Source organism: Cariama cristata, unplaced genomic scaffold (assembly GCF_000690535.1).
Source record: "Cariama cristata isolate BGI_N322 unplaced genomic scaffold, ASM69053v1 scaffold4144, whole genome shotgun sequence".
NCBI lineage: Eukaryota > Metazoa > Chordata > Aves > Cariamiformes > Cariamidae > Cariama > Cariama cristata.
Genome location: NW_009614591.1, coordinates 86241 through 100776, shown reverse-complemented (window position 1 = coordinate 100776; position 14536 = coordinate 86241). Strand labels below are relative to the sequence as shown.

General features: G+C 41.0%; 1 protein-coding gene across 1 annotated transcript in view; it reads left to right on the top strand.

The window, feature by feature from the left end:
• CPS1 (carbamoyl-phosphate synthase 1, mitochondrial) overlaps positions 1–14536 on the top strand; it is a gene marked incomplete at its 5' end in the record, with an annotated part of 84796 nt that overhangs the window by 67258 nt on the left and 3002 nt on the right. Inside the window, 6 exons of the mRNA XM_009699474.1 lie at positions 122–229; positions 1474–1563; positions 2961–3131; positions 5795–5869; positions 8866–8964; positions 14319–14378. Of these exons, the coding sequence (XP_009697776.1) occupies positions 122–229; positions 1474–1563; positions 2961–3131; positions 5795–5869; positions 8866–8964; positions 14319–14378 (603 nt within the window). The remainder of the gene's footprint in view (positions 1–121; positions 230–1473; positions 1564–2960; positions 3132–5794; positions 5870–8865; positions 8965–14318; positions 14379–14536) is intronic.

Below are 14536 nucleotides of genomic sequence, written 5' to 3'. Positions count from 1 at the left end.
TCCTGTCTGCATCCGCTTTTGGATACAGCTCTGTTCAGGAGACTCTGCTGGGCTGGAGATGGGGAAAACAGTTCATGAGAGACGGTGAAGTGACTAACTGCTCTCTTGTTACTGTATGCAGGTTATTTCACATGCTATTTCAGAGCATGTGGAGGATGCAGGTGTTCATTCTGGAGACGCCACCCTCATGTTACCCACACAGACTATTAGCCAGGGAGCCTTGGAGAAGGTACGTTTTGGACTAGCACTGAAAAGAGAAAAGAAAATAAGAGTTTGAATCTGCTTTTCTCCTTTGCTTGGGGAGAACTCAATCACCAATGGAGAAATCAAATTACCAATGTTTTTTTTTTTTTAAAGGCCAGTGTGATATGTGCAAGTGTAGGATGTCAATGTGCCCCTGTGATCGGCTATACTGTACATAGGATCATCTGAACTATATCCCAATAATTTAAGCAGTAGATGTGTACACTTTCAGACCCATTGGATTTTTTTGTTTCGTTGGTTTAGAACCAGCTTCCATAGCAGTAGAGGATTGTCTAATTCATATATATGCCATGGTTCACTTTCCGCTTCCTTTTCTTCCATAATCCTTAAATGATTGGATCAGGTGTATCGCTTTCTAGCTGCCTGCTTTTCCAGAAAGGATATCAGGATGAATGAACCTCACCTGATCTTGACTTTTTCCCCTTTCAAGAATACACCTGGTGATACAGAGTTAGTTGACAAAATGCATTTTCTAAATGAAATGTGCCATCCCCTGTGATGTCATCCTGCTAAGGGTTTGCTTGGAAGCCAGCAAGAGCTATAATGCAATATTCTGTGCTCCAACTCTGTTTACAAGAATGTCCGAGGCCTTGTTTTTGAAAATGGGCATCTCCTGGAGCAAAGCTATTCAAACACTTGTACTGAAATGGCACGTGATTTCTTGACAAACCTAGAAAATAAGACCATAGTGTTTTGTCCCAGTTTGTTCCAGACTGTATCTGCTGAGACACCTCCCACTGATCTGTGATGGGACAGGCGTGTTGGTGAAAGACTTCTGGGACATGTGTAAAACCAAGTAGTTAATTTCAAATGGCAAAACATCATTATTCATTATTTCACCAAGAAAGGTATAAAGGTTCCAGTGTGCAGTGTAGGAATTGCTACAGGCAGGGCAGGCTTTTATACTCTCTCTCTTTTTTCTTTCTCCTTCTTTTCCCTGCTTGCGCGCTCTCTCTCTCATGCAAAGCTGATTTTTACTTCTGCCCTCAAATAGCACTTTGGGCTCTAGATTACCAGGCAAATGAAACATGTTTGCTTCTGAAAGATAATGCTATTACCAAAATGAGGGTATAGAGAAAGAATATGCTAGGGCAGAGATGCAACATTTAAAGGAATCCACATGTGATGTGATTTATTGCCATGATGCTGTCTATTTTGTGGGATTTATTTATTTATTATATATACATACATTTTTATTTATTTTTATAGGTAAAAGCTGCTACAAAAAAGATTGCAAATGCCTTTGCCATCTCTGGTCCATTCAACATTCAGTTCTTGGTGCGAGGTAACAATGTGCTGGTAAGAGCTCTTGTGACTGTTGGAGGAAGTCAGGCTCTGCTTTGCATAGTTAGGTGCATGGTTCCTGCGGTCCCTGCCATGGAAACTCTGTGGCAGTAGCAGCTGTAGGTTTCTAACCTGCCTTGTTTGACCATGTGTGGCTCACCTGTGCTACCCCTAGTCACGCAGCTCGCTCTGTCTATGTGGGAGAGAGCATCCTCCCCTGCCTTCACATTGAGGGTGAAGTGAGTCTGGTTACATTGACTGTCAGCACTAGCTTTGTTTCATTGTGGGCTGCTGTCCTTCCCAAAATTATCAGTTTTGAATATGATGGACAGCACTGGGACTTGCATCTCACCCTATGAAATGAATATCTTTACTTTTAGATCACTCATATCCTCTCTCATCTTTAGCTATTTCAGTCCTTAAAATAAGCCTTCCAAGGCATTGGAAAGAAAACAAGACAATTTAAGTGTTTAAGCCTTTAATATAAGCCATTAAGATGGTTATCTAAATAGCATGGTCCTAGTAGCTATCAGTAAAAGAAGTACAGCAGATGTCTGTCCCTTTATGGGTAACAGTTGGCTTTCTGTTGCTAATGGGAGAAGATCAGAGGAACGTGAGCAGAGTATGACTGAGGAAGTGATGAGTGGAAAGAAAACCTGATGTGGTATAGAAAAGATGTATTATTGGTGAAAATCCTGTTTGGGCTATTAGTTGAGAAAAAGGTACTTGCAGTTCTTTATCTCTCTTCTGTTTCACACATAGTTACTCAGAGACTCCACAGAGGGACAGAATGTGTTTCCTTCCATGCTTTCCCTCAACTGTGCTTGCCTTTTCTCTGGATAAACACCCCTTTTCCATTCTGTCTTAACATACCTATTCTTGTCCCCCTTCACTCTCGCTTACAGCAATTCCTCTTTTGCTAATGAACTCCATGGTGCACTTCTCAGCAGGATGAAGAACTTCTTTGTTTCTTGCTTGGGTCATGGAATGACTCCTGCATGTAGATGAGGAAAGTTGGTAAGGATAGCCCAGTCATTCATGAAGTGCCATTACCATGGCAAAAGAACAAGGTGGGCTTCTAAAGGCTGTACCTAATGCCTGTGCCTAAGTTTCCATGCCTTTTGCACATTAACTTAGGGTACAGTACAACACATTTTCCAAAATGAACTGTGGATTACTCTCAGTTCTAATTTTCAGACAATAGAGATGAAATTCCGTTGCAGAACATCAGGCTCCTTGTATCTGAAGCTGGCCACTACCCATCCCTCATCACTGTTTGTAATATTAAACACAATTTCTGTGTCTCTTATTTGGCAATGTGAAGAGCCTCTCTGCCAAGAGGAGTAAGGACTGATTTCCAAAAATATGAATCAATCTATTCCTTCATTATTTCTCCTTTTTAATCCCATCAGGTGATAGAGTGCAACTTGCGGGCTTCACGCTCCTTCCCTTTTGTATCGAAAACTCTGGGTGTGGACTTCATCGATGTGGCCACAAAAGTGATGACTGGAAAAGAGGTTAATGAGTCATCCCTCCCCACGCTGGAGCATCCCATTATTCCATCCAAATATGTTGGGATTAAGGTATGACTTCCAAAAGAACAGCAAAAAACCCCACAACAGAGCCAGCACCTAGCACATTAATAGGCAATTAGTACTTTAATGCCCAGAGAGAACAATTTACTCATTGGCCAAAGGCCAAATTGACCTTTTGTAGTTTCTGTCAAGATAATGTATGTTGGGAATTTTGGAGGAAAATCAAAAGGAAAATTATCCAGCGTTTATTAACAAAATCAATCTTTTTTATTTCTTACTTCTAACCTACTCGGAATCATGTTTATGCACTGCATAATAAATATGCAGTTGCAGATTATACACTGAAGTTCAGGCTATTTTGTAATACTATCTAATACATGTGTGGACATGTATAAATTTGTGGTTTGAATGTGTGTCCCCCCCCCCCAATTTTATCTTCAGGATTTGGGACATGGGCTGTTGAATGCATGTAATCCCCTTTATATGCACCACTACTTAAAATGGGGGTGACAGTCTTGGATCCTCTGATTTCAGTGGGGCCAAGACTTTACTTTTCATAATTGCCAAGCTTGTATAGCACCCAAGATGCCAAAGTGTACTGTAGATAGTTTTGAATGCTTAGTGGAAGAAAAAAAAAATTAATTGAAGTTACTAATCATGAAAATCTAGAACAGCGGTGCAGAAAATACAGTGGATAATGAGAATTGTTTATACAGAAACTTTCAAGCTTTAATAGCTTCCATATCAAGTGAAAATTGAGGAAATGCAAAACACCTAACATCTTTCTACTAATAAAATGTTCAGACCTATCAAAATGCAAGCCAAATGTGTGGCCCAAGCCAGCTCAGGTTATTGGCAAGCCAGTCAGTCTAGAAGTAGCTTTACTTTTTATTTTGATGCCACAGATAGGCATTATATGAAATTCTAATCTGAGACCTTTATTTTTCTGAGTCTTATTTATTTTTATAAATGTCTATTATTTAGACCTGGGGCTTCTGCACTGTTGTTAGCTAAACAGTCAAGAGTTTTGTCTCTCCTGGGACTGCTGGCTACAGAGCGTAAAACCCAACTATATTCTTGAAAACTTCACTACAAAGCCTTTTATACTGTTTGTGTGCTGTGTGGATTTGTCAAATATGAAAACGTGCTAATACCTTTGGAAATGCTAAACTTTGAAAAATATTCTGGTTAAACCTGGTTCTCATTATTCATGCATCATATTTTCTGTCCTCTAATGTTTTTATTGCTAGGAATATTTGCATGGAAATGGGATTTTGTTTCTCCAGCAGTTCTTAAATGCTCTGAAAAGAGAATATGGAACTCTTTTCTTCTTTCTCAACATAGCTGCTCCTTTGTGGTTTTGGAGTCTCACCGTTTTAGCTTTAGTGACTGAAATATTGTCTTGCCATGCTTGCTTGCAGAGTGACGCAAGTATCATGGCCTGACCAAGATTAAATAGTAGATAGAACATGACTGACTAAGTTTTGAATAGGGTTTATTTGCAGTACCAGAGTCTGCTCCTGCTGATGCATTTTTCATGTTCATGGCAGACAAAAGTTAGGGAGCTGGTGGAAGGCTTTGTTACTTGTTACCTTTCAAAACAATATGTGCCTTAAAAATAATCCACCTTGACTGCCATATCTCAGCTTGAGACTGTAGACTTGGCCACTGTAAAAATTTTCTCTACTTATAGAAGAAGCAAAACTGATCTAAAAGTCACAGAGCCATATGACATTTTTTGAGAAACCTTTCGCAATGAATTTCTGCTGTCACATTTTAGTTGGTCATTGTTAGGTATCATGAAACAGCAGCTGTCTTGTCTGCAGTGTTACTGTCAGAGACTCCCAAGAACAGAATTATGTATTTGGATTTAAAAATAGATTCTTTTTTTTTCATTTTATGCAAATGCCATTAGTAGTTTAAGACGTAGAGAAGCCCTATAGAAAATTATTCCTTAGTAGAAAATGTGTTCCATGTTTGCTACATGTGGTCATTGGCTCTTTGAGAGAGTTTGTTTCTCTCTTTTTTTTTTTTTTTTTTTAATAAGGTCAAATTAGACAAGAGAACTCAAGAGACCGCAGTGACCTAAGTCCTCAGAAAATTATAATGATCAGGGGTCTTAATATTTTCATACAAAAGATAAAACAATTATAGGTGTATATTTTGGCGAGGGAGAGGGAAAATATGAAAATAATTTGCAAAGTTTCATCTAGTTTACACCAAAAGAGTGCTTTCTTGTGGAATGGTTTGATTCCTGTGAATGAAAAATTTCTGTTGGAGAACAGTTTTGTCAGAAAACCTGACTGGTTTCAGATAGTATCTCTCCTTGTTTCATGACTTAGATGCTTCACAGCCTTTCTGTTTTAGAATGTGTCCTAAAATTGATAGTGATAGTAGGCTACCACAGATTAGAAATATGCCATCAGAATGTGAGCAGGACTGCAAGAGTAAAAGGATGATTTACTTGTGAAATACATGTTTATTTGTTCCAGTCCGTCATCAAGATGTTGGGGGAACTCATTTGTGAAGTACTCCTTTACTTATCGGCCTTGATCAGTGCTTTTTTTTTTTTATTAATTCATGTCTGTCTCTTTCTGTCGCTTCCAAGTGTGGCTGGATGTTTTGGTTTGGGTGTTTGTTGTTTTTTTGTTTTTTAAATGATCCATTAAATTTTCATTCTATTTCTCCTTCCTCCCTCTTTCTTTCACCAGGCCCCAATGTTTTCTTGGTCCCGGCTGAGAGATGCTGACCCTGTTCTCCGATGTGAAATGGCCTCTACTGGGGAGGTATCTTTTAGATTTGCCTTTGGTTTTTTTGTTTGGTTGGTTTTTAAAACCAAGTTGCCCTTAAACATCATGAATCTTTGAAAGTGATCTTATTACTGCCTGAATCATGATGGCATCTGTAGCTTCTTCAGAAAATTGAAAACATCTTTCTTAGCTGTAAAAACACATTGTCCTGGAAAACCCAATGTATTCAGCCACTGGATGTCCCTCTTTAGCTGCATGTCAGCTCCCTGAGTTGGACCTGGTTGGTATGACAGCCTGATATGAGTTTATCTGAGAGTGTTGGGTTCTGGGAGGTTCTCAGTGTGTCAGTCCATTTTATGAATCACCTGCTTCTAGACAGACAAGTGCTTACAGCTCAACACATGTCAGAATAGCAATATCAAGACTCCAAGTCATGAGCATTTGGTCTTGGCATGTGCTAGTTACTTAAAGGCAACAAACATGTGTGGTGGTATTTTTCTTGTTGCCTGGTAACCATCAAGGTTTGTCCCAAGGTGCAAAAGGCGAGAAAGAGTGAATAAAATGCGATGGCTGCAGTATTGACTATCAGTAGGATGAGGGGGAGACTGGGCTATTTTACCCACTCTTTCTACAGCAGGGCTGTGTGAGGTGCTTCTGAAATGCGTCTCTGGTGTACACATGACACGCTGTAAAGGCACAAAGCTGTTCCTCTTCCTGCGTAGCCTCAGCACTGATGGGAGCCCTCACCCCTGAAGGGGTACAGGTTTCCATCTGCATCATTTGAGGAGATATGAACTCATCTAGAACAAAGAGGTCCGTTTATGAGTTAGTGCTGAGCTGTCAATAGCTTCCGTAGATATACCCAAGCTGTCTTTAAACTTGCTTGCTCTGTTACTTCTAGAAAAGAGTTGTGGTAGCAAGAAACTTATTGTGGGCTAGAAAGGCCACTTGGGAAACGATTAAATACTGAGGCAATTAGATTAGGCTTAACTGTGCTCTAGCGTAGCTAGGCATGTGGCAGAGCCTGGGCTGCTCCATTTGATATGAGTTTGGGTGTGTCTACATGAGCTGTTTTCATTAGAAAAGACTTATCGTTGTAGTATGAAAAAGCACTATATCCAGATACAAGGTACGAACAGCCTTAGGTCTCCTACATCTCCCCAGAATTACTGTATTTTGCTCTTCATAATGTGTGGGAAATCAGTATTGCAGAAGATTTCCTTTCAGTGTAGTTAATGGGCAGAAAAAAGCCAAAAGACTTCCATGACTTCCTTGTTTTCAGAACAAAAGTGACTACACAGACACCACCACCACCTCCCCTAAAAAAAAAAGGAATAAAAATGTAACTAAGGGCAAGAATTATTTTTCTGAGCTTTATATGGAGTTAGAGATTACCTTGGTCATAAAGGAGGGATTATTAACTTTTATGAGTTGGAAAGATCCATATTCACAAATGCCATAAAATGTGACAGTTATGAAACTCTTTCTTATGAGTGAAGTAAGGATAATAACTTGCTTCGGGTAAAACGCTCAATTATTCCTCAAAGACATTTTTCATGCACACGGCTTGATTTGAGCTTGAATTTGTCACATCTATCTGGCAGAGATATATTTTGCTGGAAGTCATCGTTCCCAGAACAGTAGAAGACACAGTGCTGGGGGTCTCTTTGAATATTGTAGCTGTTTTGACCACATCATAATGATAAATCTCCCCTGGCAGGTTGGAAACCCCTGGTCCAAGCCTGCAAGGCAGGGGGCTGTCCACCACCCTAGAAAGTTGAGGACACACATAACCCCTCAGCCAGAAACACTCTAGAACAGACTGAACACTCAAGGATGAGTTTTAGAGAAAAGCTCAGATACTAGTTGTCATGATTTTTTTTTTTAAATCTTTTTTTTTATCCCTTCCCTTATGGGATTGTTGTTTGTTTGGTTGTTCTTTTTTTACTTCAGAAGATCTGGCAAATCATCATTTGTTCTTCTTCTTACATTAAATACTGGCTTCTACGTTTCTGCTCACCATGGTAACAGTGAGACCATGAATGTGAGGGCTCACTCTGTGATGGGAAGGACCATAAGAGGAAAATGCGAGAGCAATTCTCAATCAGCCCCTTTAGCCCATCTGTATATGTGTGTAGATTTGTTATTTTACAGAGAAAAATCGGTGACAGTTTCTGCTTCTGTTTTTCAACAAGTGTGGAGTTGGCCAGAAAAAGTGACGTTTCGGGGGTTTGTTTTTTTTTTTTTTCTTTTTTACTTTCATAAAAGCTCATGCATTCCTCTTTTTGTCATCAGAATTCCAAATTTTGGTAAGGAACACAGTTTAGTTCTTTCAGATCATTAAGTCATTACTGTAGGACAGTCTATAAGCAACTGAGCTCCACAGGCAGTTCTGACTGATGGAGAACTGCTAAATGATTTCTTTGTCAAGTTTTTGTTTATATAAAATAAATTATTATGAATTGGCATGATTGCTTTGTTGTTTTCCTAAGTACATTCTAACATTTTGCTTGAATTTCATACTTTTAATGGAAAAGCATCTTTGTATACCGTGGTTTATCTTCCTGAGAAACGCCAGAAGTACATGACAGCACAAGTGCGGTCTTACCCCAGTTTGCAGTGTACGCACAGGGAAACACGCCTGCATGCAGAATGGTATTCACTGGTATTTAAGCATTCTGTAATGTTAAACAATTTGCAGTGCACTCAAACATTGGAGCAGAGGCTGTGTACAGCAATCCCATAACTCAGCAGAATCAATTGTTGTTACTCCTTGGTGTGCTGTTTGAAACTAAAGCGTTGCTTATTTCTTTGTTATTGCTTCATTAAAATTATGAGATTTGTCTGCAATGATTTTCTGGTTTATTTTTTCCCCTCCCTGCCTGTGGGCTCCATGCAAAACCCTCTGATTCTGTGTGAAGAAGTCAAAAGAGCCAATTTAAAAATTTCATTTCTTTTTCTTTTTAAAGCAATGTTTTGGGGTAATTTTTGATTTTTTCCCCTCATGCTGCCTTCTTTGTGCCTTTTCCCAGGTCGCATGCTTCGGGGAGGATGTGTACTCTGCCTTCCAGAAGGCTATGCTTGCTGCAGGGTTGACGTTTCCTAAGGAAGGAATTTTGATTGGAATCCAGGTGAGTCCTAAAAATCAAAGCTGAGAAGGGACTGACACAGAGGAACTCAGTAACTGTTGCCTTGTTTTCGTTCATGTGGCTTTACAGCTTAAATGTGTTTCTCTGCAATCCATCTTGAAATGCAGTAAGGCAGGGAGGAATAAACACCATGGAGAGATCTTTACTGGATTCCCTGGGGCTGGCCTGTTTTTGTTCCTCTGACTCCTGATAGTTTCTCCTGGGAGCTGCAGGAGTTTGCTGAGGGCAAACCCCCGGGATTGCTGCAAGCAGAGGTGTGGGGTCAGAGAGTTAGAAGCTACCTTCCTGCGGGGAATGAAGCCTGCAGATGGTCAGTTCAGAGAAACATCCCAGCTAGAACTCAGAGCCCGCTCCTTGCTCCCTCCCAAATGGGAGCCCTGAGGGTGCTACTTTCCCATCCTGACATATAAACTTCCTTCATCTGTACATTGCTCTTGCCCTTCTGAAACCATTTCCGCTCCACCCCCCCAAAACAGTGAGACGGTTTCCATATCGCAAGCTGGACCTGCTAAGCTTTCCCCATAGATGCATGTATTTCATTCCAGGCAGAGCTGCAGCATCATCCGACAGTGTAGAAAACATGATGTTGTGAGGGTGTTGTGGGGCTAGTTACTGGTGTAATGCTGTCAGGCACTGAGACCTGCACCAGGTATGGTACTGTCATGTTCCTCTCCTCGTTGGAGTCACGATGGGAATATACTTGAGTACAGCAGCGCAAGGGATTAAAGAACAACAGTCTTCACCTCTTCACCCTACAGCCTGCTTCCCTGGCTGCCTACAGGCATGGCTGCCATTATTCCTTTCCCTGTTTGATGATGGTGCATGGCCGATACTGTTCCCTACCATGCAGCTCCTATCAGCTAGGAGTAAGTAGCTTAAAGGAAGAACCAACACTACGTTTGTATAGTCATGTTTCTGGTTTCTGTATCTTGTGAGCTCTCTTCTCTTAGGGACTGCCTCTCGGACACATATTCTGCAGGTGCAGTGATTCCATACCAGACTAGAGCTTGGCTTTAGGGTTTCATCTCTTGCTGTCAGCACCCCTCAAAGTTGCTATACGTGACAGAAAAGTTTAAATGGTGTCATTATGGGAATGTCTTCCAGTGCAATGGCTTCTGCAAGCAGCATTTACTTGAGGGAGTTCCTGATGGGCTTACCTGAGGAACAGCCCCGCGCTATTCACAGTTCTGTATCAGTAAGGAGGATGTGTGGTTCAGGATGAAAAGATAGCTAGGCAGAAAAGCAAAAAGTGTCCGTTCTTTATCACAGGATAGTTACCTACTGCAGGAGGTGCTGCAGTCGGATACATTTGTAAACTTTGAGATGTGTGTATGTTCCTCAAAAAAATTTAGACATTTCCACTGCAACTGGAACATTCTTGGGCCCCATAAAGACAACTGATTGCTTCCCGCCGTTTCCCCATTGTACTTGTAATAAGCTTATGCCCTACATGGTTGCATAAAGCCAATTAAAAAAAAAAAAAAAAAAAAAAAAAAAAAAAAAGAATAGATGAGTCTTCCTGTCAGACAACTGAGGTGTGAAAAACGCATTGGGCTGTCTGTGCCAGCAGAGGATGTGAAGGAAGTGTGTGAAAAGTGGCCAGGAAGGACCATGACCTCTGCTAACACAGATTACTGCTTAGTCCTTAAATATACACATATATACACACAGATCTACAGATTGAAGCTGTTGCTCTAAGTTACCTCAAATTAGCAGAAAAGTCTTTGCTTGCTACCTAGATAAAGTTTAAAAGTTTAGTATGAAACTCCAGGCAGTTGGTACTGTATTCCTACTGTCTATCCAATCACTGCAGATTTTAAAACAGCATTTTAAAAAGGGGAAAAGGAAAGCCAGGAGAAGAAAAAAGGAGAGAGCCCAGTGTTTAAAATTTAAGCCTATTTGCGTGATAGCAGCTAAAAGGGAACAGGCAGCAAAGAGTAATTTTAGCTATAGAAAGCATTTACGTAGGTTCTGTGTTAGTATCTGTTAAACTGAGCCAAATGTTCTTTGTACAAAGGTCTTAAGAAAAAAAAAAAAGGGAAAAAAATAAAACAACCCCAAAAGCTCAACCCCACCCAACCTTTTAAAAGTAACAAGATTATGTCCTTTTTAATGAGTGGTTTACAGTTCATTTTCTTGCAAAAGAAACTTGAAAACAACAGGTCAATCGCTTAAAGGTCTCTTCATCTCAGCATATTTCTTATATAATTAAACTCCAAAACAAGAAGTGTAAAGTTAGTGCTGAGAACCACTATTGCTCCCTTACCACTCTGGAGTTTGTTGCCTACCTACTTTTCAATGATCTGTTTTGAAACAGGGGGGAAATAAAGCCTCGTAAGAAGGGAAGGTTGAAATGCTGACCAAGACCTGACGTGCAGAGTATGAGTGGTCTTCCCTGAGTATTACAGGCTGGAGGAAAGGGGAACCCCTCGCTGCAGAAACAAGAGGCACAAGGACTGAGGTGTAAGGTGGACTGTGAACACCAGCAGTGGTGTTCTCATTTTAATCACAAACATGAGATCATCTGCCTCACACTGGCAAAGTTGTCAGTGTATCCTCAAAGGGGAAATACAGGCTCAGAAGGACAGATACCAGGTCACCCACCTCCACAATCAGTGTTTAAATGTCATTGCTGTGAGGGGGTGACGGGATGGAAGTCCCTCCCTGGGCAGAGGCCCCTGGCTTTCAAACTGCAGGATGGTTTCTGCAAGCTGTTCTGGTGCACTCAGGGCTGTTCTTGTCAGGAGCCTGTACACCAGCCCACTTGGTTGTCTCTGAGGAAGGCGCTATATTTCATCTGCAGTGGATGATGAACTCAAAACATACCCCGCTTTCGGAGGCTTCATTGCTGCATGACTAGCAGCTTGCTCTGATTTTTAGACTGGACTTCTAGCTCTTGCAGAGAGAGAAATAATAAGCCAAACAGTCTTGAATTCTGCTTCCCTCAGAAGTATCTAGGCTCAATACATTTAGGTTATTCAGTATACTGCACCTTTAAGCCATTGCTATTAATTATGTTGAGATGAGAGAAGGCTGTCTTCTTGAAGGTCAAAGTCAAATAGACGTAGTTAACAATAGTAGAGAGGGAGATCTTCGTTTCCCTGCAAATGTTGCACTCTGGGGTATTTTGCAAAATCGAGAGTCAAATGGCTGTGCTGCGATCTGCGGTCCAAACGCCCAGGTAATGAACCCAGCCTTGCTGAGGGCCTTCCATGTTGGTGTGCTTACGGGTTGCAGTTCCAGTGGTAATCCTACTAGGGCCATGCAGAAACGTTGCTAACAAAGTAATCGTCCTCAAGGTCAAACAGGGGAGCACTCCTTGACATCTGCCGGACAGCACAAGGCAGGTTGGGCAGCCAGCCGGGTCCGCAAGCCCTCTGGATCATCCTTCAGTTGTGAGCACTCTCTGGCATTGCACAGGTCGAGGTTCCCCAGGATTTTGAAGGCCTGAGGCTCTCCCAGGGTAGATGGAGTACAGCTTTCTTGTTAGACAAATGAATCTCTGCCAGTTTATGCAAGCTGGTAATCTGACCTCTTTTCTTTTCACAATTTGGAGAAATCTATGATGCTGAAACCCTGACTCTACCATTAAATAATTTATATTTTATGCAAGAGGAGTTGAAAAGCTCATTTTATTTTCTTTCCTGATTGGGCTATTCAGTGATATCTCTGGGATGGGGTGCATCTGTCTTACATCTGTGCTGGTGACCACGAGATGCGGAAAGCATTGATGGAGTATTTTATTTTTAAATCCCAGCACTCGAAGTCTGTTGTTTCAAGGTAACCTTCTGCCTTGGTTCGTTATATACCAGAATTTTTGCCTGCTCCGCAGTGGGTTTGGGTGTAGAATTCAAGATTATCACAGGAGATGAGCTGGCTTCATTTTGAGCTGCATCTTAGTGAGGACTGGTGTAGGTGTATTGAATTAACTGAGAATGTAGCCCTTTACAAATAGCAAGGCATGCTAGCAAACATGAGAGAGGTTATAGAACTTTTCCGATAAAGGAAAAAGAATACAATTGTCCTACAATAAATATCTTCCACTAAATAAACCTGCTTGTACTTTTCACCTTTAGTAACTAATGTTTTCTTACACAGGTTCTTTCAGCCAGCTTGTAAATCTGAGGCTGCTCCGATGCAAGCTGACGGCTGTAATTTCTTTTCATGGAGAGGCTGTTTTATGTGTCACAAGTGTTCAGTACATGTTTGATAGAAGTTTATAATACTGTTGTGGAAGCCAAGCCCCCTGACCAGAAGGCAGAACCGTTCTCTCTGACTGGGAAGCTGCCAGGCCTGTCACATTGTATATTTATATTTTCCAGTTAGTGTACAGAATGAGATGGCTTTCAGAATAAGGTTCTTTCCAGAGTGGTTGAAAAAAAACCTGTTGACTCCTTTTCCTCATAGGAGATCTTTCACCCTGCAGAATATTGCTCTGTCACCCATAAAGGTTAAGGTATCAGTAGCTCAAGCAGGGACAAGTGAGCCTGTAATACTCTTTCTTGCAAATAACTAGACCAGGCTAAGGTTGAAAGCAAGGTTTGGTCTGCCTTGGCAGTGAGAAGGGCATGTGTTGCATCCGATCTTTGCATTGCTGTAGCTTCGACATCCCAAAGAAGGTTATGCTGTGATCAAATTTTCACTCACCTGTTGCTTTAGATGGCTTGCTCAAGTGCAGATGTCTACAGGAGGTCATCTCATCTTTACTTCTAAATTATGTTGGATCTGGGTATGCATTATGAGAGTGCCTTTCAAAGATGCCCTGAGTACCTGGGCATTCAGGTCCTCATGGGAATAGGGTGTCCCAGTCTCCTGAGTCATTTTGTGTTTTCCATTTCCATATGCCCATGGGAGTTAGAAATGAACTCACACGTACACAGGCTCTTCTTCGTGCAAATTTGCAAACAGAGCATCCAAAGGCAGCCCAAAGTCTGTCCATGAATGTTTTCTGCCAGAAGAGAAGGCCAAATGTTTAAGCAATGATTGAAAAGATATTTAATTAAGAGCAGAGAAGACTCTATCTGGTGTATTAGAGAATGCAATTGCCCAGATATTTAATATGCAGTAGTAAATCTTCTGTAGTTGCAGTCAAACTTAGTATGGGAACGCATACTGTGGTGTTGTAACAAAATATGTCCTAGCTGGGAGGGACTTGGCCTTCAGGATCCAGACAGTTTTCTTGAATGGCACTGTACATGCACATTCAGACATTTCTGCACGCGCAGACACACACTCTCAGCTCAGAAATGTGTATTTGCCTCTTAGCACAATCTGGATGAGCTTCGTGTTGCCCAACAAAACACTGTTTTTAAATCCTAATAAATTTCCTTTTTCAGAAGTCCTTCCGAGCCAGATTCCTCAGCATAGCAGAACTACTGCATGAGGAAGGTTTTAAGGTAGGTGGTTTCAGTTATTTAAAGCTAGGGAGTTTTCAAAATCTGAAACATACTCAGCCTGCTACAGGAATGGAGAATGTTGGAGTTTATTTGGAGATAGAGAGAAAAAAGGACATTTTCAAAGTACAACAGGGATTTTTAGCGGAGTGATCCATAAA